The following is a 23,631-nucleotide window of genomic DNA, read 5'->3' as shown; positions in this document are numbered from 1 at the left end:
TGATGGACTGAATGTGGATCAATGTCACACACTCCCCCAGTCAAAAGATCTGGGCCCAAATCCATCGTTTTTTTGCACTCCACACCACCCTGGGTTAGACAATGGCGATATGGCGAATCCACATTCAGTCCATCACTTGTTGTTTTTTGCAATTGCCGCCCTAAGTGCGCTGGGGATGCCCAGACGTGGGTCCCAGGCACTCCACACCACTTGGAGTCAAGCTAGCCGGGCTGAAGAGAGGTGTTACCTCGAAACCGGTCCGGTCCTCGGATGCTTGATTCCGGTCTGGGAAAGATATGGCTGTTGTAGTTCTGACTGGACTGTTCCCATGGGGCAACAGGGTCAGAGCTGATTTGCATAAAGCCATTATCTGACCCAGGGTGGTGTGGAGTGCAAAAAAACGATGGATTTGGGCCCAGATCTTTTGACTGGGGGAGTGTGTGACATTGATCCACATTCAGTCCATCACTTGTTGTTTTTTGCAATTGCCGCCCTAAGTGCGCTGGGGATGCCCAGACGTGGGTCCCAGGCACTCCACACCACTTGGAGTCAAGCTAGCCGGGCTGAAGAGAGGTGTTACCTCGAAACCGGTCCGGTCCTCGGATGCTTGATTCCGGTCTGGGAAAGATATGGCTGTTGTAGTTCGGACTGGACTGTTCCCATGGGGCAACAGGGTCAGAGCTGATTTGCATAAAGCCATTATCTGACCCAGGGTGGTGTGGAGTGCAAAAAAACGATGGATTTGGGCCCAGATCTTTTGACTGGGGGAGTGTGTGACATTGATCCACATTCAGTCCATCACTTGTTGTTTTTTGCAATTGCCGCCCTAAGTGCGCTGGGGATGCCCAGACGTGGGTCCCAGGCACTCCACACCACTTGGAGTCAAGCTAGCCGGGCTGAAGAGAGGTGTTACCTCGAAACCGGTCCGGTCCTCGGATGCTTGATTCCGGTCTGGGAAAGATATGGCTGTTGTAGTTCGGACTGGACTGTTCCCATGGGGCAACAGGGTCAGAGCTGATTTGCATAAAGCCATTATCTGACCCAGGGTGGTGTGGAGTGCAAAAAAACGATGGATTTGGGCCCAGATCTTTTGACTGGGGGAGTGTGTGACATTGATCCACATTCAGTCCATCACTTGTTGTTTTTTGCAATTGCTGCCCTAAGTGCGCTGGGGATGCCCAGACGTGGGTCCCAGGCACTCCACACCACTTGGAGTCAAGCTAGCCGGGCTGAAGAGAGGTGTTACCTCGAAACCGGTCCGGTCCTCGGATGCTTGATTCCGGTCTGGGAAAGATATGGCTGTTGTAGTTCGGACTGGACTGTTCCCATGGGGCAACAGGGTCAGAGCTGATTTGCATAAAGCCATTATCTGACCCAGGGTGGTGTGGAGTGCAAAAAAAGATGGATTTGGGCCCAGATCTTTTGACTGGGGGAGTGTGTGACATTGATCCACATTCAGTCCATCACTTGTTGTTTTTTGCAATTGCCGCCCTAAGTGCGCTGGGGATGCCCAGACGTGGGTCCCAGGCACTCCACACCACTTGGAGTCAAGCTAGCCGGGCTGAAGAGAGGTGTTACCTCGAAACCGGTCCGGTCCTCGGATGCTTGATTCCGGTCTGGGAAAGATATGGCTGTTGTAGTTCGGACTGGACTGTTCCCATGGGGCAACAGGGTCAGAGCTGATTTGCATAAAGCCATTATCTGACCCAGGGTGGTGTGGAGTGCAAAAAAACGATGGATTTGGGCCCAGATCTTTTGACTGGGGGAGTGTGTGACATTGATCCACATTCAGTCCATCACTTGTTGTTTTTTGCAATTGCCGCCCTAAGTGCGCTGGGGATGCCCAGACGTGGGTCCCAGGCACTCCACACCACTTGGAGTCAAGCTAGCCGGGCTGAAGAGAGGTGTTACCTCGAAACCGGTCCGGTCCTCGGATGCTTGATTCCGGTCTGGGAAAGATATGGCTGTTGTAGTTCGGACTGGACTGTTCCCATGGGGCAACAGGGTCAGAGCTGATTTGCATAAAGCCATTATCTGACCCAGGGTGGTGTGGAGTGCAAAAAAACGATGGATTTGGGCCCAGATCTTTTGACTGGGGGAGTGTGTGACATTGATCCACATTCAGTCCATCACTTGTTGTTTTTTGCAATTGCCGCCCTAAGTGCGCTGGGGATGCCCAGACGTGGGTCCCAGGCACTCCACACCACTTGGAGTCAAGCTAGCCGGGCTGAAGAGAGGTGTTACCTCGAAACCGGTCCGGTCCTCGGATGCTTGATTCCGGTCTGGGAAAGATATGGCTGTTGTAGTTCGGACTGGACTGTTCCCATGGGGCAACAGGGTCAGAGCTGATTTGCATAAAGCCATTATCTGACCCAGGGTGGTGTGGAGTGCAAAAAAACGATGGATTTGGGCCCAGATCTTTTGACTGGGGGAGTGTGTGACATTGATCCACATTCAGTCCATCACTTGTTGTTTTTTGCAATTGCCGCCCTAAGTGCGCTGGGGATGCCCAGACGTGGGTCCCAGGCACTCCACACCACTTGGAGTCAAGCTAGCCGGGCTGAAGAGAGGTGTTACCTCGAAACCGGTCCGGTCCTCGGATGCTTGATTCCGGTCTGGGAAAGATATGGCTGTTGTAGTTCGGACTGGACTGTTCCCATGGGGCAACAGGGTCAGAGCTGATTTGCATAAAGCCATTATCTGACCCAGGGTGGTGTGGAGTGCAAAAAAACGATGGATTTGGGCCCAGATCTTTTGACTGGGGGAGTGTGTGACATTGATCCACATTCAGTCCATCACTTGTTGTTTTTTGCAATTGCCGCCCTAAGTGCGCTGGGGATGCCCAGACGTGGGTCCCAGGCACTCCACACCACTTGGAGTCAAGCTAGCCGGGCTGAAGAGAGGTGTTACCTCGAAACCGGTCCGGTCCTCGGATGCTTGATTCCGGTCTGGGAAAGATATGGCTGTTGTAGTTCGGACTGGACTGTTCCCATGGGGCAACAGGGTCAGAGCTGATTTGCATAAAGCCATTATCTGACCCAGGGTGGTGTGGAGTGCAAAAAAACGATGGATTTGGGCCCAGATCTTTTGACTGGGGGAGTGTGTGACATTGATCCACATTCAGTCCATCACTTGTTGTTTTTTGCAATTGCCGCCCTAAGTGCGCTGGGGATGCCCAGACGTGGGTCCCAGGCACTCCACACCACTTGGAGTCAAGCTAGCCGGGCTGAAGAGAGGTGTTACCTCGAAACCGGTCCGGTCCTCGGATGCTTGATTCCGGTCTGGGAAAGATATGGCTGTTGTAGTTCGGACTGGACTGTTCCCATGGGGCAACAGGGTCAGAGCTGATTTGCATAAAGCCATTATCTGACCCAGGGTGGTGTGGAGTGCAAAAAAACGATGGATTTGGGCCCAGATCTTTTGACTGGGGGAGTGTGTGACATTGATCCACATTCAGTCCATCACTTGTTGTTTTTTGCAATTGCCGCCCTAAGTGCGCTGGGGATGCCCAGACGTGGGTCCCAGGCACTCCACACCACTTGGAGTCAAGCTAGCCGGGCTGAAGAGAGGTGTTACCTCGAAACCGGTCCGGTCCTCGGATGCTTGATTCCGGTCTGGGAAAGATATGGCTGTTGTAGTTCGGACTGGACTGTTCCCATGGGGCAACAGGGTCAGAGCTGATTTGCATAAAGCCATTATCTGACCCAGGGTGGTGTGGAGTGCAAAAAAACGATGGATTTGGGCCCAGATCTTTTGACTGGGGGAGTGTGTGACATTGATCCACATTCAGTCCATCACTTGTTGTTTTTTGCAATTGCCGCCCTAAGTGCGCTGGGGATGCCCAGACGTGGGTCCCAGGCACTCCACACCATTTGGAGTCAAGCTAGCCGGGCTGAAGAGAGGTGTTACCTCGAAACCGGTCCGGTCCTCGGATGCTTGATTCCGGTCTGGGAAAGATATGGCTGTTGTAGTTCGGACTGGACTGTTCCCATGGGGCAACAGGGTCAGAGCTGATTTGCATAAAGCCATTATCTGACCCAGGGTGGTGTGGAGTGCAAAAAAACGATGGATTTGGGCCCAGATCTTTTGACTTGGGGAGTGTGTGACATTGATCCACATTCAGTCCATCACTTGTTGTTTTTTGCAATTGCCGCCCTAAGTGCGCTGGGGATGCCCAGACGTGGGTCCCAGGCACTCCACACCACTTGGAGTCAAGCTAGCCGGGCTGAAGAGAGGTGTTACCTCGAAACCGGTCCGGTCCTCGGATGCTTGATTCCGGTCTGGGAAAGATATGGCTGTTGTAGTTCGGACTGGACTGTTCCCATGGGGCAACAGGGTCAGAGCTGATTTGCATAAAGCCATTATCTGACCCAGGGTGGTGTGGAGTGCAAAAAAACGATGGATTTGGGCCCAGATCTTTTGACTGGGGGAGTGTGTGACATTGATCCACATTCAGTCCATCACTTGTTGTTTTTTGCAACACAACCACACAGCAACAATCTTGGTGTGCACGCAGACAATGACCCAAACGTGAGTGAACAGTGTGATACAACTGCTTTTAACTTGTGACATCGTAAGAGCTACAAGTGACTAAACACTGCTCTGTTCAGGCCACCTTTTGAAAACTGAGTTTGGTCTTTGAGGACCACATATAAAAAAGTACTTTTATAAATTGTAAAAAAGTTTGTAGAGGGGCCACAGGAGTAATAGAAAATATGTACAACTATGTCAGAGAAAGGACGGCTAAGAGGAATGTGATTTTGCCATGTATGTGTAAATGTCTGGTGTCAGATTTGGAAGTACTCACAGAAGAAAAGATGATTTGCCTGGAGTTGGATGATTTTGCACAAGATAATGCAAGATCTGCATGATGGGAGCTCGTGGGGTCTGCTCCTGATGATGAAGAGAACTCTCTTGTGTGCAGCAGGAACAGCAAACAGGCTCACCTGACCCTCTTTGATATGGAAGTAGCCCCAGTATCCCACATCATTTCCAATCTTCACTCCATGGATCACTCCTGGATTGGATTTACGATTCACCAGGCAACTGACTTAGCCTCCTTCCAGCTGAAGGCAACACGCCTGAAGAAGAGTTGTTTGTGAGCAGTAGAGTTTGTCACCTTTCTAAAAGAACCTAGCTTACGTGTCTCCAAACAGCTTTCTTTTTATATTTTTCCAAAGTCTTTTATATGTATGTACTAGCCCTGATGTTTTGAGAATGCACATACTCGAAGCCATCAGGCCCTAGGTTTTAGCCTTATCCATAGATTTTATTATTTTATTATTATTATTTCATGTAATTATTATTTCATTTCCTAAGTGCACACATCCTAACCAGGCGTCTTGGCCCTAAAACGCAATAGCATCCAAGGGTGAAAAAAAGGAGAGGTGAAAATTGGTCTGCTGATTGTGCAAGGATCACAGGAAAGTGTTTTGAAATCCAAAACACTGTTGCCCTCCGTAATGGGAAAAATAATAAAAAATGATGTTACGAGTTTTGGCTTCACCTTCTCCCTGAATAATTGTGAGCGGGACAATCACAGGAGGTTTCGTGGATAAAGATGCTGGCCTGGGGAACTTGTTGGCCTAGACATAAATATAGTGTGGATTGTGACAATAATCGAGTGGGAGTACATGATTGATTGTGCCATTACTGGATGTGACAAGAGAAACTTGATTGGTACTTGAGAGCACGGTGAAGAGATGAAGAAGAAAACCTCGGATCTCAGCCTCGCCCTAGACTTGTCAGCTTCTGAGTTCGCCAATATTACAGGAGCCGAATAGCCGGCATGAAATCCAGGCGTATTGAAGAAATACGCAGCCAAACATTCTTCATCTAAAAACCTACTTGATAGAGTGATGGCTGTTTAGCCTACTGGCCCCTTTAAAAGTAAAAACACTGAAAACAGAAGACAGAAGTGTGTAAAAACCCATGATGTTAGCATTCCCTGGATTCGTAGAAGAATACTGTTCAGCCCACTCGTTAATGCCTCACTTAGTTTTGACCCCATCCCTTCAATTAAATTTAAAGTCACTATATGAGTTAACTGTACATAAGCAAGTATCTCATAGTCTTTGTGGGCTCCTGTGTATTAAGCACACTAGTCATGCAGGACTGCTCAGCAGAACGTTTTATGTACAGGCGCAGCACTTATCCATTTACGTCATGGAATTGGGTAGTTTCCAATCCTATTAAAGATTCATATTAGCAACCTCTTCTTCCCTGTGTCATTAGTTTCTCTGTAGTTAGCCCTTGAAAAATCTCCAGCCATTCTCCGTATTAAACAAGAGTCAATGAAATTTAGGCTTCTTAGGAGACATCATCTTCTCTCGAAAAGGGTCCCGGCCTGCCTTTGCATGTTCTCTCAGGTACCCACAATCTGCTTACATAGAGTGGGAACCTTCCAAAGGCCTTCGTCCAGCTGTCTCCCTCTCTGGGATTGGACCTGATTCCACCCGGGCACTCCCACCCATGATTTCCCGTCTTCTCTGTGGCTGGTCTGACTAGTTGGGTATTGATCACGTGCCATATTCTCCTCCCAGGGTGAAAGTAGCATTCCACAAGGCCAACAGCGGTTTACTTGGTGTTGTCTTGTGCTTGCAACCCAGGGCCTTTTACCTGGAAAGTAAGTTCCTCCCTTGTAAGGAATGCCGCAAAGTTAGGTTACTCACACCTACCCGTTCTGTACAACCCACCCTACGCTCCCACCTGCAGGAACCGACCTGAACAGGAGAGTCAGTTCCTTGGCCCGATGTGTGGCAGACAGTAAAAAGGATCAGCACCAAATCTTCTAAACCTAGTGAGCCGACTCCCTTGCACACCCAAACACACCGCTGCCCTAACTACGAGTGTCAGCCTATCCAGAATGGTTTAACAGCTCAAAGGCAGTAGCGTGAGCTCTCCTCTGACCCTGTTCCAGAGCTCATGTGACTCTGTGATGTCAAAAGAAAGGAAATGGTGTAGGCAGGGAAGAGGAGCGGTCCACGTTTTGAGTCCTGGTCAGTTCCATACAGCATGGGAAGTGTCGATGAGAAGCCAGATCCACATTGGGGAAGAGCCCTTTATGGGCAGTTTCTGAAATCCCGAGAGAGGTAAGTACATAAATAATCAGAGGGTGGTGCACAGCAATTTGTAGAAGTTGACAGAGGAATAAAAGTTCAGAAAAGTAGATATGCTGTCTGGATACCTGGATGGTAGTCCAGGGCTAGGTGGAGTTAGCTCAGAAGAGGCAATACTGAGTAGGGTGATATTTCATTGATGCATTTGTGGAGAGGGGGGCGGCTTCTCGTAATAGTAAGGTACAATCTCCCACCACCTTTATCCCTGCTGCAATGTTCATCTGAGGTAATGGCTGGGTGAGAGCTTAAAACATGTACCGTGGCTAGCAGATAAAACACTAAATGATATTGTCTGACATACCAATTAATCCCTACATTCTTTTTCTGCTTTTTCAGAAAACAGGCTAGCAAAACACATAAAGAAATAAGTTACAACCAATTATGGATATTCTAGCAACACTTTCTGCTATCAAAACTCTATATGATATGAGCAACAACACATTGTTACCGGTGTTAAACTTAAATTACTTTCCTTACCTTGTGTTATCTTAGTTTCTCCCCTACATAAAGTTGAATCCTGTTCGCTTGAACCTAGCGAACATGATTAGCCGCAGCCAAGGTTTGCAGTCAATGGCCCATGTAGGGATCCAGCTGGCATGGTTTATAGTAATGAGAAGGGCCTGCTTCAGGGTGGCTGGGCTGTTGTGTCTCCTTTGGTCCCCCCCATGCGCGTGCAGGCTGCCGCTCCGCGGCGCGACCGATCGCAGCAGTTCAGCAGCAGATTGACGGTCCTCCCTGTGCCCCACAGCAGGCCCTATAATTGAAGAAAAAGCAGTCTAGAAGACTGTATTATAATAGGCAATTTTATCAGATGAAAAGGCATCCAGTGCCTGGCCAAGGTGCAAGCCTCATGCAGGCTGCAAGCGCACTCATGGTGTTTCTGCGGCCTGCCGGGGGCCAGGGAAGCATCGACCTGGGAAGAATGTGAGGAGAAAGCGAGCAGTGCTCAGAAGAAGTGGATCATCCCACTCTGCCATGGCCCTTCAGGGCTTAAAGCTTCATAGTCGCTAGACCGGTGTGAGACATGATTGTCCCTCACCGTATCGCTTCAATGGGCGCCATGCTGGGAGGTGGCAACCTGCGAGTCGCCACTGGCGCGCACACTGATGAGTAAATAACTAGGCTGACGCACAGTAGCCATGTTTGGTAGCATGGCTTCCCCTTGGCAGAAGATGTGTTTGTTGTTATGAAGAGAGGTGGCTGTGGGTCAGTGGGAACAAGTGGAGATGTTTTTGAATTGTTTAGTAGGGGGGTGCTACGTGATATATGCGACACCCCAGGTCCCCTATGCAGTCGAAACCGGCTCACAGTATGAGAAGTTTAGTTTTGTGGCAAGTGCCCTTCCTGACAGGGCAGATGACTAGAAACCTTTCTGTCATTTGCCTTTTCGAAGTAAATGGGGTTGTGACTTGAGACCCTCCTCTCAACTGTCATTTTTCGTGATCTAATGCTCTGTGATATGGGGGTACAGAGCAAGTGTCGTTGTGATAAAATCTATACGTATATGTCCTTTTGGTTTGTCGCGACCTTACTTGTCACTATGTTGCCAGGCTCAAATAACTGTATAACCTTTGTAACGATGTAACCTGCAATTTATGGTCTGATACTCATGTAAAGCACTCTGATACCTCCGGGTCTAGCCAGCGCTACATAAAACCTTTAAGATAAATAAAATAAAAATAAATAAATCTATAGGACTTATGAAAATCTGGCACCTTCGAGTGACAGAAACATGTTTAGTACATTTCCTTTTGTAAGCCCCACATTGCTTTTTTTTTTTTTTTTAATAAAAGTGGGCCCGAGTAGAAGTACTGGGCGCTATAACATTTTTGTAGCACTAAAGTGAAAGGCGTGCTTTGGGATGGCAAACTAAGCCCGATAGCAGAACATAACGTACGCTGAGCACCTATTACAGCATTACGTTTTTAAAATCAAAGGTTTACATACACTTTTGATTCCAGTTCTACTATGTATAAATGATACGTGAGCACAATCCTGTTATGGTGACTTTGTGAAATTCCTCCCAATGTTTGTACGTTCATTTGCTTTACAACAAGCCTACTATAACTAGTTCTGGCAACCCATTTTAGACAAAAAGGTTAACTCTAATTTTTTTATCATCAATGGGGTTTACCTCGTGAAAGCCCCATGTGATTTGTTTTTCCTGACTTCATTACAGTGCACTGTTTTGTGCGTTCATTTTCAGGATGAAACCATCAACCGTTTTTTTTTTCATCGGGATATCTGAAATCCTTTGTCTTCTTTTCTCTCCCCCCCCCCCCCACTACCACCCCCGAGACTTCATACTTTTCCCCACACACGTACCTATCCCATTTGGTGTTTACCCACATCATTTATTCTATTCCCTACTTTTCACCAATTCTTTCTCCTTCTCTTCGTATTTATTCATTTAGGAAAGGGTGTGAGAGTTGTTCCCTCGCCTTCATTCTATAAGTCGTTCTTCACCACACACCTTCTTTGTTGTTGTTTTTCTTAGCAATGTGCAGATGCTGCCATTTTCGGTTCCAAATCCCATTGTGTTCTCCTCATCTTGCACACTTTTTCTATATGTCCTCCTTACCTTATTCACCTGATTGCTCCTGACTCGTCTTCTATGTGTGTAACCTTTCTATAGTCACATAGGCAGAGTAATGTGGACATGTTTTGTGAAACAATAGAGATATTGTTTGACAATTTAAATTTTTTATTTAACAACTTAGTTTCACATGCAACTCACGTTTAGTACAATTTGTAAGAAGTCGCAGGGCTGTACTTCTCCATTTGGATTTTGCCTTAAACGTAGTTGCTCCTTTTCAAGTAGATTTTTGATTAAATCTGACCAAAAACATAAACAATATTGGGAAAGAGAACACCAGCAAATCCTTTGGGAAGATCAGTCCATGGACACTAGTATGCTACATAAGCCGAAAATTATTTTCTCCGATAGATAGCCCACACCATTGTATTATATGGCTTTGTGGATTTAGTTCAGAGTCATTATTAGATCAGTTAAGTGAGAAGTATTCACTGGACAGGGTAAAGATACGTTATTTTTACAGTCCCAGGTGCCCCAAGAGGCCACACAAAAATCACTATAGGAAGTAAGGAATATGAAACCAATAGGTCAATGGGAGGGTTGTGTAAGAAATAACTAGCCCCTCCCCCTTTATCTAGTTAGTTTGGTCTATTTCAAGTAGATCCATGATTTCTGACTTTAGTGTCTATTGGTTTGCACTGATCAGAAGTTCCTAATTCCCTATAGATGTGTCAACAGGGTGAAAACATATTGAATCTTCCTGGGTTTTCTGTGCCTCTTTCCATGTGTTGCAGGACATGGTATACTTTTCTTCACAGCTGGTCCCCTGTCACATTTTAACCTCCATACTGTGCTGTTGGAGGTTCAGATGCAGGAAAATTCATCGTATCTCCAAAGATCCTCTTCCCTCTGGTCGCGAGGGTGGAAACATTTCACCTGCCAAATCAAGGACCATCATCATAGGGCCTTTTAGTGGAACTTTTTTACAGCATGGTGCCAAGCAGCTTCCATGACTGACCAGGAAATGGAGAGGGGCATAATTAAACATCAACCAATTCACAACTCAATTTCACAGCTTAATCATTTCGCCCCTAAAGCCTTTCTTTCAGTGTCAAATTGAGAAGTGAAACAGCAGGTGACAAGTAATCCTGAACGGCGCCATTGTGCAACCTAACGCAGGTAGCAGAAGGGAACTTGTCATACATCTAAGGAGAAAATAAGATGTTTATGAGTAAAGTTTTGATTACTTCAAACAAATCTTTTTGCATAAACACTAAACCTTCCAAGTGTGTAGAGCCATTTCTGCCAATGTGGAGTGCTCAAGAACATAATTTGAAGCCCAGCTGGGGATGTTTCATCTGTGATGGTCATCCCCTCCACCAGCGTCTTTCTGCTCTTGTAGAACAACTAAGTTTGAGCAACTGATGCACCCACCAGATGACATTTCATCTTTTCTTACTCTCTGTTGGCACTTGTTCCCACACAAATCATTCTCTGCATATTCAAGCAGGAGCTCTCACCAGCCTGGACCTGCACAGATGTATGATTTGTATGATTCTTTTAACTCCACCTGTGGCCATTTCCCACTTGAGAGAACGTTGCTGTGTGAAAATATCTAAATGTTAATGGTAACTTTTGTCAGTATCTTCCATGTATACTACATGCTACTAGGTCAGCTGAGTGGAGCTCCCTGGCCCTGCTAGCAACTTCCATCTACCCTTAGATAGTCTTTTAAAACATTTTCTATCATAATCAGCTTTCACATGTCCGTTTTTATAAACGCGTACTCTAATAACATAATCTCCCCTGTTATCTTAGATGGGGTGGTATTGGCTATTTTTGAGGCCGCCTTTATTTCTGTTGCACCTGTGCCAGGTCATCCTGAAAGCTGCTGCTGGTTAAAAAAATCACTGTGGCAACTTGGTGGCTTGAGAGGCTTGATAACTAGTCTTGTCTATACGGCGCCTGCCCCATCCCAATGTCACCTACCACTGTTCAGTTAACTGGCAGCACCCGCCCCACCATCCTATTAGCTCTAGATGGCTGCTACACCCTTCCCTATCACTTTAGACCCTGATATCTCTTCACCACTTGCTTTTGTCCTTACCCCCCTATTTTCACCACCTTGCAGTTGTACCTGTCCCAGGCTGCACTCTCTTCGTGCCTTTCCTTCCCCTCTTCCCTCACGAGCCAAATGTGAGGCCAAGTGGGGACCCGGAAGTGTGAATTCACGGCACCAACTGATCAAGCCCACTACATCTTGGCTACACCCATGCAAAGGAAGCATACAGCCGCCTCACACAAGTATCACAGGAGAAGGCCTAGAGGCACATGACCATCCTGCCAAAAGAGAGACTTCAGGACATACAGAGCAGAAGGCAAGAGCCCAAGGTGACAGTGAGTCCATTAGGTCATCCTGCTGGGGCTGGAAAGTGACCCAGCAAAGCAGGGAGCTGAACTGGAAGCCATTCTTTTCCTACTGGGAACAAACAGGGCGAATGTGCCGGCTATCCAGCAGATAGGCCACAACAACAAGTGTGTGTTTACAACTTATTAACTCCAAGGCACTTTACAGGCCCCTCACACCTGCTGCCAGGGATTACCGGCAAATCAGGGAAGCACCAACATCACCAGCCAGAGGGGACCACATAGCGCAACAAGACACCCGTTAAAGAAGGAGCCTGCTGAAACACGAATAATTGAACGATAGGACGATGACAGTTGGCAAATAGACATGGCAGCCTGCCTCACAAGATGATAAACTAGATACTCTGGTAGCCATCAAACATGCTGTGGATTGTTGCCACAAATGCCCCACATTTCAAGAGCCAGAGGTGGCGTACAATACCATGCAAGACGTAGAGGAGCCAAACTAGTAACTTATTTTAGCTCCTGGTATGCTACCAGTAGGCTGCCCTGGACCTGTCCCAGTGCACTTAGGGGCTTGGTGTAGCACCAACACATCATCGTGCTACGCCAGGGACCATGGGGAATTTGCCAAGTGTGAAGGGGACGTAGAAGCTCATCTCGCGAGTCGCGATAGCACTTCAAGGAACCAAAAACCTGGCTCTTTAGATCCATTTAATTCTAGCTTCCAGCATTTTATGCTTTGTACTGATGGTAGGAATCCTTAGCGCCAATACAGCTCGGCTGACATGAATATGCGCTCTATAAAACACTTTATTATTATTATTATTAAGGTAATAGTGCACATGTGTGAATCGAGGCCAGTGTCCTCTCAAAGATCAAGGAAGCTGGAGGTAGCAGCAGTCTGCAGGTATGAGGCAACTGCTTGTGGTTTGCTCCTCAGTGGCACCTACCACGCCCCCGCTAGAGCTCCTAAGCGGGGAGAGCATGGGTTCTGTGCAGGGCATAAGTACAGCAGTTGGTGTATGGGGAACACACTCAAAGCAAGATGCAATAAAAGCATTATATGAATGCAGAGTAAAAAAGAAACACCTCAGGCCGCGGGTCATCGTTTCCGGATGTAGACCCATTAAATGGGAGGGGCTTCGGGGGACGTTTTGCGTTAGGGGTATCTGGCATGGGGCCACAGTATAGAAAAGGAAAATGTGCTGTCTACTGTTCTGTGTCTCAAAGTTAGATCTCAGGTCACAGTCTTAGGATTGTGGAGAGGAAGACTAGTTCTCAGATAATTTCAGCAATGAAAAACATAATAAAAACGTTAAAAAATGTAGAAAAAAGCGTTAGTTCAAAAGACATTATATTTGCAATCTAAAACTTGAAAAATACTGATATGGTTTGCTGCGCAACTATAACCCCCCCAAAAATGATCATCATTGCGCCCTCTGCACAAGGACATATACGTATTTTGAATTCGATATGAGGCAAAAAATGCAAACATATCTCTATATTCTCGATACTCATACATCAAACATTCACACTAAAGCTTTCTGGGCATGCTGCAGGAAATGTTCAAGTTATTCCCTAGATGTTCTGACTGGCTTCCTTCTTACACATGTTGACAGGGCACTGTGCCTGCTGCTTCACAAACTGATTGTTGGAAGAGGGTGCCAGTACATTGTTTTCCTTTCTCAGTGTCTCTTCAGACACATTCGGCTGCTGCTGTTCTCCTTGTTTTGGCAATGTTAGCCCGTCAGCAGTGTGGTGCTCGCATTTGTATTTGAAAAGCTATCTCTGCGCTGTCTTGGACTGTGGTATTTAACCCTTTATTACCTACAAGAAAGAAAGTCAGCATTTACATTTTATTTTGCATTTCACACGTCTGCCAGGGGGCCCTGTGGCCTATGATACCATCCGCCATTCCTGGCTTTTAACCCAACAGTATGTTGCATTGTGAAGCTTGCAGTTTTGTTCCAATTCTGTCACAAGGTGCAGCCAGATTTGCTTATGAGATTTACCTACTGGTCAGCTATGGTTTCAAAGTTTATGAAGACATCTAGACTGTTCAAAAAAATGTGTAAAATTAATAAATTCACTCTTGCTCACTGTGCCACTGGATTCAAGCTAGCCTGGCTGATGAAGGGTAACACACACCGAAACTGGTCCCAGGATGCTTGTTTCCGGTCTAGGGCAGAACTGGCTTGGCACTTCGGTCTGCACTGTTCCCATGAGGCACAGGGTTTAGACTGATTTGCATGTGCCTTGGTCTAAACTGGGGAGGCGCAGGGGGCAAAAGAGCAATGGGTTTAACCCAGATCTCTTGACTGGGGGAGAATGTTTGAATCATTCAGCATTCTGTCCATCTTTTCATCTTTTGTTGCAGTTACATTACAACCCTCCGGACATTCCAGCCGCCACTGGTTCCAGGTCTGGCACTCCGAAGCATCTGACAGGACTACTGTTCACTCATTGAACAGTATTCTAATTATGGGTTCAATAGTTTGGGTGAAGTTATGCTCTAGGCAGGCCAGCCTCTTCGGAAAAGATTTGTATGCGTGCAGACTAGCCACTGTCCAATCCCAGCCTCAGTGCTGCTCCTATTCAAAATGTTGAGAGATGCCACTGCACAACAGAGAATGCTAGGTTGGAACTTGATGAAGGGTACAGCCACCAAGGCCCACTGGTCTAGTGTCAGCACAGCTTCGTCTATTCTTAGCATATAGTTGGTTGACGTGGGTACCTCGGTTACATGAGGACATATTTTAAAATCAAATAGTAATAGAAAATCATAGACTGTATGGAATATATGCTCATGTCCTTACACTAGTTATGCAGGCGTAAGGCTGCCAGTTGATTTTGGCGTTAGCTCATCAACACAAGAGGGGCAAATGGTGCATCTAAAATTCTTTAATAGGTAAGAAAGAGTTAGATTTGGAAAACCAAAAACCTTCAAATAAATAACATTGAATGCGCGGGTTTTCGTTCAGTTCCACATTATTGATAGCGCAGTGCTTTGCTGGCAGTGTTTGCCACAGAGCTGTATAAAGGGAGTAGGAAGCGCAGCTGTGTAAACGGGAGTATGTCGCGTTGGTTCCGGTACCGCTTGTGCGTTGAGATCACAGTGGCCCCGCCTCCTCAGGCTGCGCCCCCGCCACTGTCTGAAGACAGCATCGGAGCCGCAGACTGCTTCTTACACCCCATAGGCGTTACCTCAAAGAAACATTGCTTTGTTATATCGCCATACCCAGACATTTGTCCCCAATGACATTCCGTCGTAGTGCCAGGCTCCCGTGTGCTTTGTGTCAGGAATTCAAATGGGCTGTGCAGCAGCAGCTCAGCGAAGGCAGAGAATAAACCCACCTCTGCTTCAAAGCCGCTGCTTTATCATCTCCGTTCAAAGCCGTAAACAGGAGCCTAATAGATGCGAGCGCAGAGGCCTTTGAGTGGGCGGAGATGCGCACTTGGCGCAGGGCCTGTGCTAACAAAGATGCAACTACCGATCTTTGTGAATATTCTTAAGTGGTCTGTTTGTTTGTTTGGCCTAGATTCAGACTCCGGCGGCCTGGATGGCGGGGAGGAATTGTCTGCGTGGAAATACAATGAGCAGCTCTTTCCCTGTGACGTGTGCGGCAAGGTGTTTGGCCGGCAGCAGACCCTCTCCAGACATCTTTCCCTGCACACAGGTACAGTTACATGAAACAATTGCATCTTTTCCTTGTGCAATAGGATATTGTTCAGCTTCTGAAGAAGAAATGACAAGAAGTGGAATATATGCCAAGTGTGTGAGTCAAGCCAAGAATGAGCTCTCTTTTGTATTAACCCCCATAGACAGATTAATGTACATATGAAGAGACATATTTGCCATCCACACTTATTGACTATTGTACCCCTGACGATCACCAATGCCTGGATAAGTACATCATGTATGCATATACATATATATACACACACACACAAGATTACATTGTTTTTTGTATACCATATGTTACCACTATTTTGCCATTTTGTAGTTACATAAGTGAAAGATGTTAATTATTAGCCAATATAATTTCACTCAGTGAAGCTTGACACAGTTGAAAGGCTGCGTTTTTCCTTCCTGGTTTCAAGCTTGTGTCAGCAGCTAGGGCCTAACTCAAAACGCCATCTTGTGGTTGCCCGCTATGGCCATTTACAGAAGACGCTAAACATGATAATCAAAGCTCCATCATAGGCCACTTTGAAAGCTCAGATCAGGTACTCTTACATATTCTACATGCTGTGTTGCATTAGAACATTCTAAATAAAGCAGAGGAACAGCGTCTAATAAATTCACCAGGATTCTGTCAGGATACGCCAATACCCAACCCTGCAGCCTCACTGTGGAAGGTCTCACAAACTGTAGTCAGTATCCTCAGAAAAATGACCAGATGAAGGCCTGAAAACAGTGGTGTAGCTAGACCTACTGCCACCCAGGGTGGACCCTAAGTTTGCCGCCCGTTTCAGGGGTGGTCGACAGACACAATTTGCTCACCTCCGTCGCCCCCAAAAACAGTGGCACCTGGCGCGGAGCGCCCCACCCTAACTACACCACTGCCTGAAAAAAGGCTGCCCACACATATTACAGAGCTGGTGAAGGTCAGAGAGCATGTGAGCACCATAGTCAGTCTTACTAAATGCGACACCACCACCCTATGAAAAAGACCCCAGCTATACCACTGCTCTACAAACAGGTATGTTAAATAAGTGCTGCATGACATGTGCGATATTTTTGCTCACATTCCTCAGTAAACATCATACACATACTAGTATCATCTGGTTCACCACGTATGATTGAACCATGAGTCAGGACGTGATGCAGTTCACCTAACTGTTCTAATATAGATCATACTACAACTACACATTTCTCTAGTAGAACATGCATGTCCTCTTGTAATTGCTTTGGACAGTTAGAGTGTCACAGTGTCACACTATTGTAAGTTGCAGAATATACAAATACCAGATAACATAAGGTAAGGGACGATATTGCTCAGAATATCTAGTTTCTTCAAAATAGTTGGGTTTATTGTGTTCCAAAACCTGGCTAATCTGATTATAGTGTAAAATATTTACCAAGATCCGGTGTACCTCAGCACGAAAAAACTCACAAAAGTGGTAAAGCCCATTTCACAAGTATGTCTTTTGCCTACATTGATCTATGTGAACACAACGGGTAGTAGTGGGTTTCTCCTACAAGGGAGTGTAGAATACAAACACTCCTAAAACCTAATATTTTTTTCCCATAGGTATATTTTTATTTTCTGGATGGAAAGTCTTTAGAATACCTCTATCTGTATCTATTTGAGCCATTGTAAACTGATATGGATAAATATTAGGCCAAGCTTTTAGCAAAGAGTCCAAAAACAAACTAATCCCCCTGAAAGAAGCAGATAATTAACATTATATATTGTAGGGGAGTGGCTATCAAAAGGGGCTACTGAGGAGAAGGTTGTCTGCTCTCCTACTCTTTAGTCCGGTTTGTATAACCTCCCAGTTTATGGCTTAGCCTACCTCCCCAGCTTCCAGAAAGCTCTTTACCGCATCAACCTTCATCCCGTATTTCACAATTTTTACCACTACGATACATTAGGGTTCCGGTCCCTCAGCAGTGAACTGCATAGAAGGAAACGGTGTCCCACCACTTTGGTGGGCTGATATAGCCATTCTCGTATCATCAGCAGCTCTTCCTGGTGTGTTCTCCCTCTTGAAAACACCTGATGAAGTACTTTTGTGCCGTCCTCCCTGCCAAAGGCTCCCAGTGAACCAATGCATGCATTCTTTTGCAAAAGGCCTAGTGAAAAAGCACCAAGGCCTGGACAGGTTCTACTTTGTGTCCAAAGATGAGAACAGCACTGTGACGAAGGCCAATTGAATATCGACTCGTCATAAACTTTGTGAAATAGAAATATGCACATCTTGAAGCCTCAAGAGTCAAAGGGTGTTTTTTCTTCTCTGTTTCTGTACCTGAAAGAGCGTAGATTGAATAAGAGATGATATCCCCAGGACAGTTTCATGAGGGGAGCGAAATCCCTAAGTTAAGCAGTTAAGGGTTCGGGGGTTACATGTTAAAATAACCAATGGGAAAGATCTGAGCTTTGAAGACCTCCATAGGCCGTTTCGGAAGATTTTAGGATGAATGCTAATTAACAGTAATATGTTTAATAGAAATCTTCAGTGTGGTAGGCAGCCACTCAAATTGTTAATATTATAAGGGTGGTCAACTGGCCGTACCCTGGGTTCCCATCAGTCGCTCACTGATGCCCATCAGAGTGACCATTGTTCATGTCTTGTTCTGAACATTGGGCAACAGCCAAGTTAGGTTGATTTTCTCCCTTGTTGTATTATCAATAGTGGGTGATCTGGACAATGTTGCTTCAGACAGGAGATTTGAGATGTGTAGAATGTTAACCAGGTCATTCATAGCTGCCTTGGGATTCGAGAGCGATGGGGTGTGTAAGGCTTATTTTAGGCAAAGTAGCGTCCCATCAAGGAAGAGAAATGAGCTACTGATATCCATCCGTCCGTCCCAAATTGATTATGAATATTGGTTCATTTCATTTTAAATCCCATTAGAAACGTAAATATCTAGTTTCTAATTTTACCCGACAGAATTCTGAATTTTTAATATTAAATCACAATATTCCCTCTTCTGAAAACCCCCATCACAGCTCCGGGGTGATACTTAATGACTTATTCACATTAATTAATAAGAAAAAAAGAAGTATGGACCTGATGACATTCAACATGCTCTGAATGTTAGTGCCACATCTATATGTGAAACTTCTGATCAGGAGATACATTACGTGTTGGTTGATAGATTTATTCCAGAACTGTGCAGCGTGAGATTTGTGCTTCAGAGAGTAAATGATTGCAGAGACCACATTATTTTTAGTGGTGAAGTGGATAAAACCTAATTGAATGTTATCACTGACTCTGAACTGTGAGTATTATAACACTGACTTTTTGGGACCCAACGGGGGAGGTGGGGGGAGGCAAACAGCAGCGACCAGAGACTCAAAATTAGGTGTGATAAAGGCCGCTTTATTGGAAGCAGGTGCACCTTACACAATGAAACCTTTGGCCTGCGCCGTACAAAACTAGACCTCACTAAATATGTAATTTCCTAACAACCCCCCACCCCCTCCCTCTCCCCTAAACTGGTTCCCCAATCCACAAACAGGAAACAAGTAGCAAAAACGTCAATTTTGCTAAATACTTTATTGTGCTTGACCTACCCCCTGATAATCCAAAAACAGATCTCCTACACTTCCCCCATACATTAGGAAGAACCGCCCCCAAAGGCTGAAACTCACACCAACACCTGCTCCAGCGACACAACAAACCCCCAACCGTCGAACAAACCCCGATGCACCGGCCCCCAAGAAAACTCCTTCCAAAAAACACCACCGCACACCACAAAAACCCCTCCTACACCCTGAAAAAAGCAAGACACCCCACCCCCTGCCCCCCAGAACTCAAAAATGTTACCCCCCCCCCCCATCAACTGAAAGAAAACCCAGGGAGGTATGGAGGGAAAATAATTACATCCGCCACACCCCCGCCCGGCTGCTGTGTCACAAGCCACCGAACTGGTGGCCTATGACACAAAATGTCCGGTTTTAAAGTAAACCAGCCCAAATGCAGCCCAAAATTAGGCCACCCCAGCCCAAGGCTACCAAACAGCCCAAAACCAGCCCACATACGGTGCTGGACTCTACCCCCCCCCCCCCCCGGCCCCAAGGCAGGCCTCCCGCTGGTCGGCCGCCCCCCCAAAGCCCTATTGGGGCCCAACGGGGGAGGGGGGGAGGAAAACAGCACCGACCAGAGACTCAAAATTAGGTGTGATAAAGGCCGCTTTATTGGAAGCAGGTGCACCTTACACAATGAAACCTTTGGCCTGCGCCGTACAAAACTAGACCTCATTAAATATGTAATTTCCTAACAACCCCCCACCCCCTCCCCTAAACTGATTCCCCTATCCACAAACAGGAAACAATTAGCAAAAACGTCAATTTGCCTCTCCACCTAGCTAAATACTTTATTGTGCTTGACCTACCCCCGATAATCCAAAAACAGATCTCCTACACTTCCCCCATACATTAGGAAGAACCGCCACTCGAAAGACGTGCTAACGGCTTTCGACCCCCCCCCCCCTAGGACTCCTGCACTTTCGGGTATCTTCGCACACCAATGGCCATCCAGAGCCTCCTTCAACTGTACCATATAAAGCTCCATTCCGTACCGACAGGTGTACCCCATCCTCCCTGGAAAAATCCACCGCCCCGTACCTAAGCTCCTGATGCTCCATCCTGCCAAAACATTCTTTCTCACAAATAGCCTGCATTTCTTGTACATTTCCTCCGTGTCTTATCTATGGCCGCTGGCCTCTCTGCCCCCCTCCAAACCCGCCTGGAAACGAACTCTGACCAAATGGCATGACACCCCACCCACCTGCGCCGTATCTCTAACAGGTTCCTCTACACTTGTTTAACCAACGCTAAACCTTTGCACAGTACCAAGACATTGTCACCTAGGTGTATCCCCACCACGTCTGGCACATTCTCCCCTTTACCTCTTCACATAAAGCCGGCAATAACGCATGCCAGCGCATGCCCCCTTTTCCTTGCCACTGACAATGAAACAATTCCGGTGCTTGACTCAGTCCCCCTTTCTGCTCGCTTTATAAATGAGTGTCCACCAATGTAAATCTCCAGCGCCGCCGCAGTTGGCCCCGCCCCTGCACCTGAAAAGACACATATGTGAGAGGCGAGAAATGTCCTTCATTTTGTTTTGTAACTCTATTTTTATTGCAGCATAGTTATTTGTACATTCACATGGTACTTGTTAGTTCTCCCGGTGAATAATCCCCTTATAACTCTTCGATATATGTGTCACACAGCTCTTCAGCTCACACCCCGGAGGTCGAGCAGCGTGCCAGCAGAGATATACGTGTGTAGGGTGTAATAACATGTAACAGTCCAAATCAGCTTTCTGGGGAAAGACAGTGCTGCTTTTCAGTCCTCTCGCTCCCTCGCTTTAACGCTGTGTCCATCAAAGTCAGGAAGGTCTCTTCTTTACGTCCAAACAAGAACTCCCCACCCTCAACACCCAGCTTGCCCCCCTCCACCCCTTCTCCCCTCCAGAACTATCCCCCCTCCCCCCCCTCCTCCAGCCCCCACCCCCCCCAGGCGTGCCAGTTCGTCACCAGTGCGAGATCATAGTCTCCTCGACCAAAGCAGTCCCAAAGTGGGTCATCAGGAGCATCCAACAAACAACTCATTGTCCTCACTCAGGAAGTAGGGGTATAAGGTAGGGAGCCTAGGTCGCCACCTCACCGGGTAAGCGGTCCGCCGGGGCAGGGCTATGTGTCGGGGTGTCCTCCTCCTCCAGGCCCACAAGTGAGAGGTCCAAGATCAGCCCTTCCCATGCCCTGGCCCTCTCCAGTGCCGCGTCGTTGTCTGCTCTAAGCGCAGCCTGCATACGGAGTTCTCCCTCACAGCGGGCCCATTTGAGCAACTCAGCCTTCCACTTCTCCACCCCAGGGCCCCTATTCGCCTTCCATTGTGATGTTATGGCTCGCTTCGCCAGGAGCAGACCCAGGTCCAAGAACTTGCTAGTGATCTTGTTCTTTGATGTGTGTGGATACCAGTGCAGGATGCAGTGCGCCATGGATAAATGCAAGTCCCTCTCCGTGACCTCCCTCAAAGTATCTACTACCTCCTGCCAAAAGGAACCCAACTCTGGGCAGGACCAGAACATGTGCTGGAAGTCAGCCAAGGTCGCCGGGCATCGCGGACAGGCCGCCGGGTGCGTTGGGAAGTATTTATGTAATTTGTCAGGTGTCAGCGAGAAATGTCCTTCATGTCATTGTTCTACCCCCACCCCCCGCAGCCTGACATACGTCCGATAACAGTCTGACCTCCAGGGCCCGAGCTTGATGTCGTCCTTCCCCAACCCTGACGCGCAGCCTCCGTTGCCGCCCCAATCCAAAGGAATGCGTCCTTAACGCCTTCGGGTCCTCACCCATAGACCGTAGGGCGTGCCGCAGGACCCCCAACACCTGTGCCGCATACCCCTGTAACCCCCTCCTCGACCAAACCCTCACCCATCCTTCCAACAGCCGCGCCCCCAATTCCCCCGCCGACAGCGAATCGTCACCCTCGATAGCCCTCTGTCCATCAAATTCAACATGAACTGCACCACCTGCTCCTCCCAAAGCCACCGATCCCCTGCCTTACCGCTCCCGACCACCGCAACTCCTCCCATGTCCGCTCATAGGCACACCATGGAAATGCCCCAAGAACGCCTGTCACATGCTGAGCCTCCTTAGTCCCCGCCGACAACCGTAGTTGATGATGCAGCAGCGTCAAACCGGACAGCGTCCGACCCAAGCGACGATGTTGCCGTGCTCTTCTCCTCCGGCAGGCGTACTTCCATGGCCACGGAGTCGAGCTCTATACCAAGGAATGACAGCACCGTACTGGGACCGTGCATCTTCTCTGGCGCCAGGGGCACCCCCAGGTAAACCACAAGGCACGTAAAACCGTCAAGCTGCCGCTGGCAGTCTGCCAAACCCGGCCGTCCCACCAGAAAGAAGTCAACCAGATAGTGCGTCACCGTCCAGAGCCTGTCCGCCAGGAAAAGGCCCACTGCAACAAGGAACCAAATGGCTCAAACAGCGCACGCGAGATCGAACATCCCATGGGCAGTGCTGTCACCCACCCATGCCAACATTGCCGCCCCCTCGTCCTCTGGCAGGCGTGCTTCCATGGCCCGGAGTCGAGCTCTATACCAAGCAAGGACAGCACCGTACTGGGACCGTGCGTCTTCTCTGGCGCCAGGGGCACCCCAGGTAACCCACAAGGCCCGTAAAACTGTCCAGCTGCCGCTGGCAGTCCGTCGAACCCAGCCGTCCCACCAGAAAGAAGTCATCCAGATAGTTTGTCACCGTCTCAGAGCCTGTCCGCCAGGAAAAAGCCCACTGCAACAAGGAACTGAATCGCTTGAATAGCGCACGCGAGATCGAACATCCCATGGGCAATGCTTTGTCCACAAAAATGCCCCCCGTCCAACTGGATCCCCAACAACCGGTGATCCTCCGGATGACCCGGAAGCAGCCAGAACGCTGACTTAACATCGCACTTTGACATGCAAGCGCCTTCACCCACCGCCGCCACGATCAGCCGCGCCACGTCCACGTCCGCATACGACACCCACGAGAGCTCCGCCGCAACAAAGCCATCGATCGACGTACCCCCCGACCCCGACCGATGATGGATCAACCGAGACTGACCGGGCTCCTTCATGAGCACCACCCCGATAGGGTAAATAATCAAACCTGGCAGCGGCGGCTCCAAAAAGGGGGGCCCACCATCCGGGCCCCGCTCACCTCCTTACACAACTGCCCCGCACCATCCCTTTGTTTGCATTGACGGCTTCAAATTCTCCATCCACCCGGCGATCCGCCGACCCTCGTACCCAAGCTGAAAATCCTCACGAAATGCCTGTCGCAACATGTTCGCATCCCCTGCCCGCGGATAAGCCGCCAAGAGGGCTCGAGACGGTCCACCCTAACCGGTGACAAGCCTATGCCCATAA

At 47.8% G+C, this 23,631-nt stretch overlaps 1 protein-coding gene across 3 annotated transcripts in view; it reads left to right on the top strand.

Annotated features, from left to right (window-relative positions):
• Nucleotides 1-23,631, top strand: part of ZNF827 (zinc finger protein 827) — a 635,524-nt gene that overhangs the window by 521,632 nt on the left and 90,261 nt on the right. For all 3 annotated transcript variants that reach the window (XM_078676888.1, XM_078676891.1, XM_078676890.1), the window contains exon 9: nucleotides 15,564-15,701. In XM_078676888.1, coding sequence (XP_078533014.1) covers nucleotides 15,564-15,701 — 138 coding nt within the window. The remainder of the gene's footprint in view (nucleotides 1-15,563; nucleotides 15,702-23,631) is intronic.

Source organism: Lissotriton helveticus, chromosome 2_1 (genome assembly GCF_964261635.1).
Source record: "Lissotriton helveticus chromosome 2_1, aLisHel1.1, whole genome shotgun sequence".
NCBI classification, from domain to species: domain Eukaryota; kingdom Metazoa; phylum Chordata; class Amphibia; order Caudata; family Salamandridae; genus Lissotriton; species Lissotriton helveticus.
Note: the sequence above shows the minus strand (reverse complement) of the source record. Positions and strands in the feature narration are given on the sequence as shown.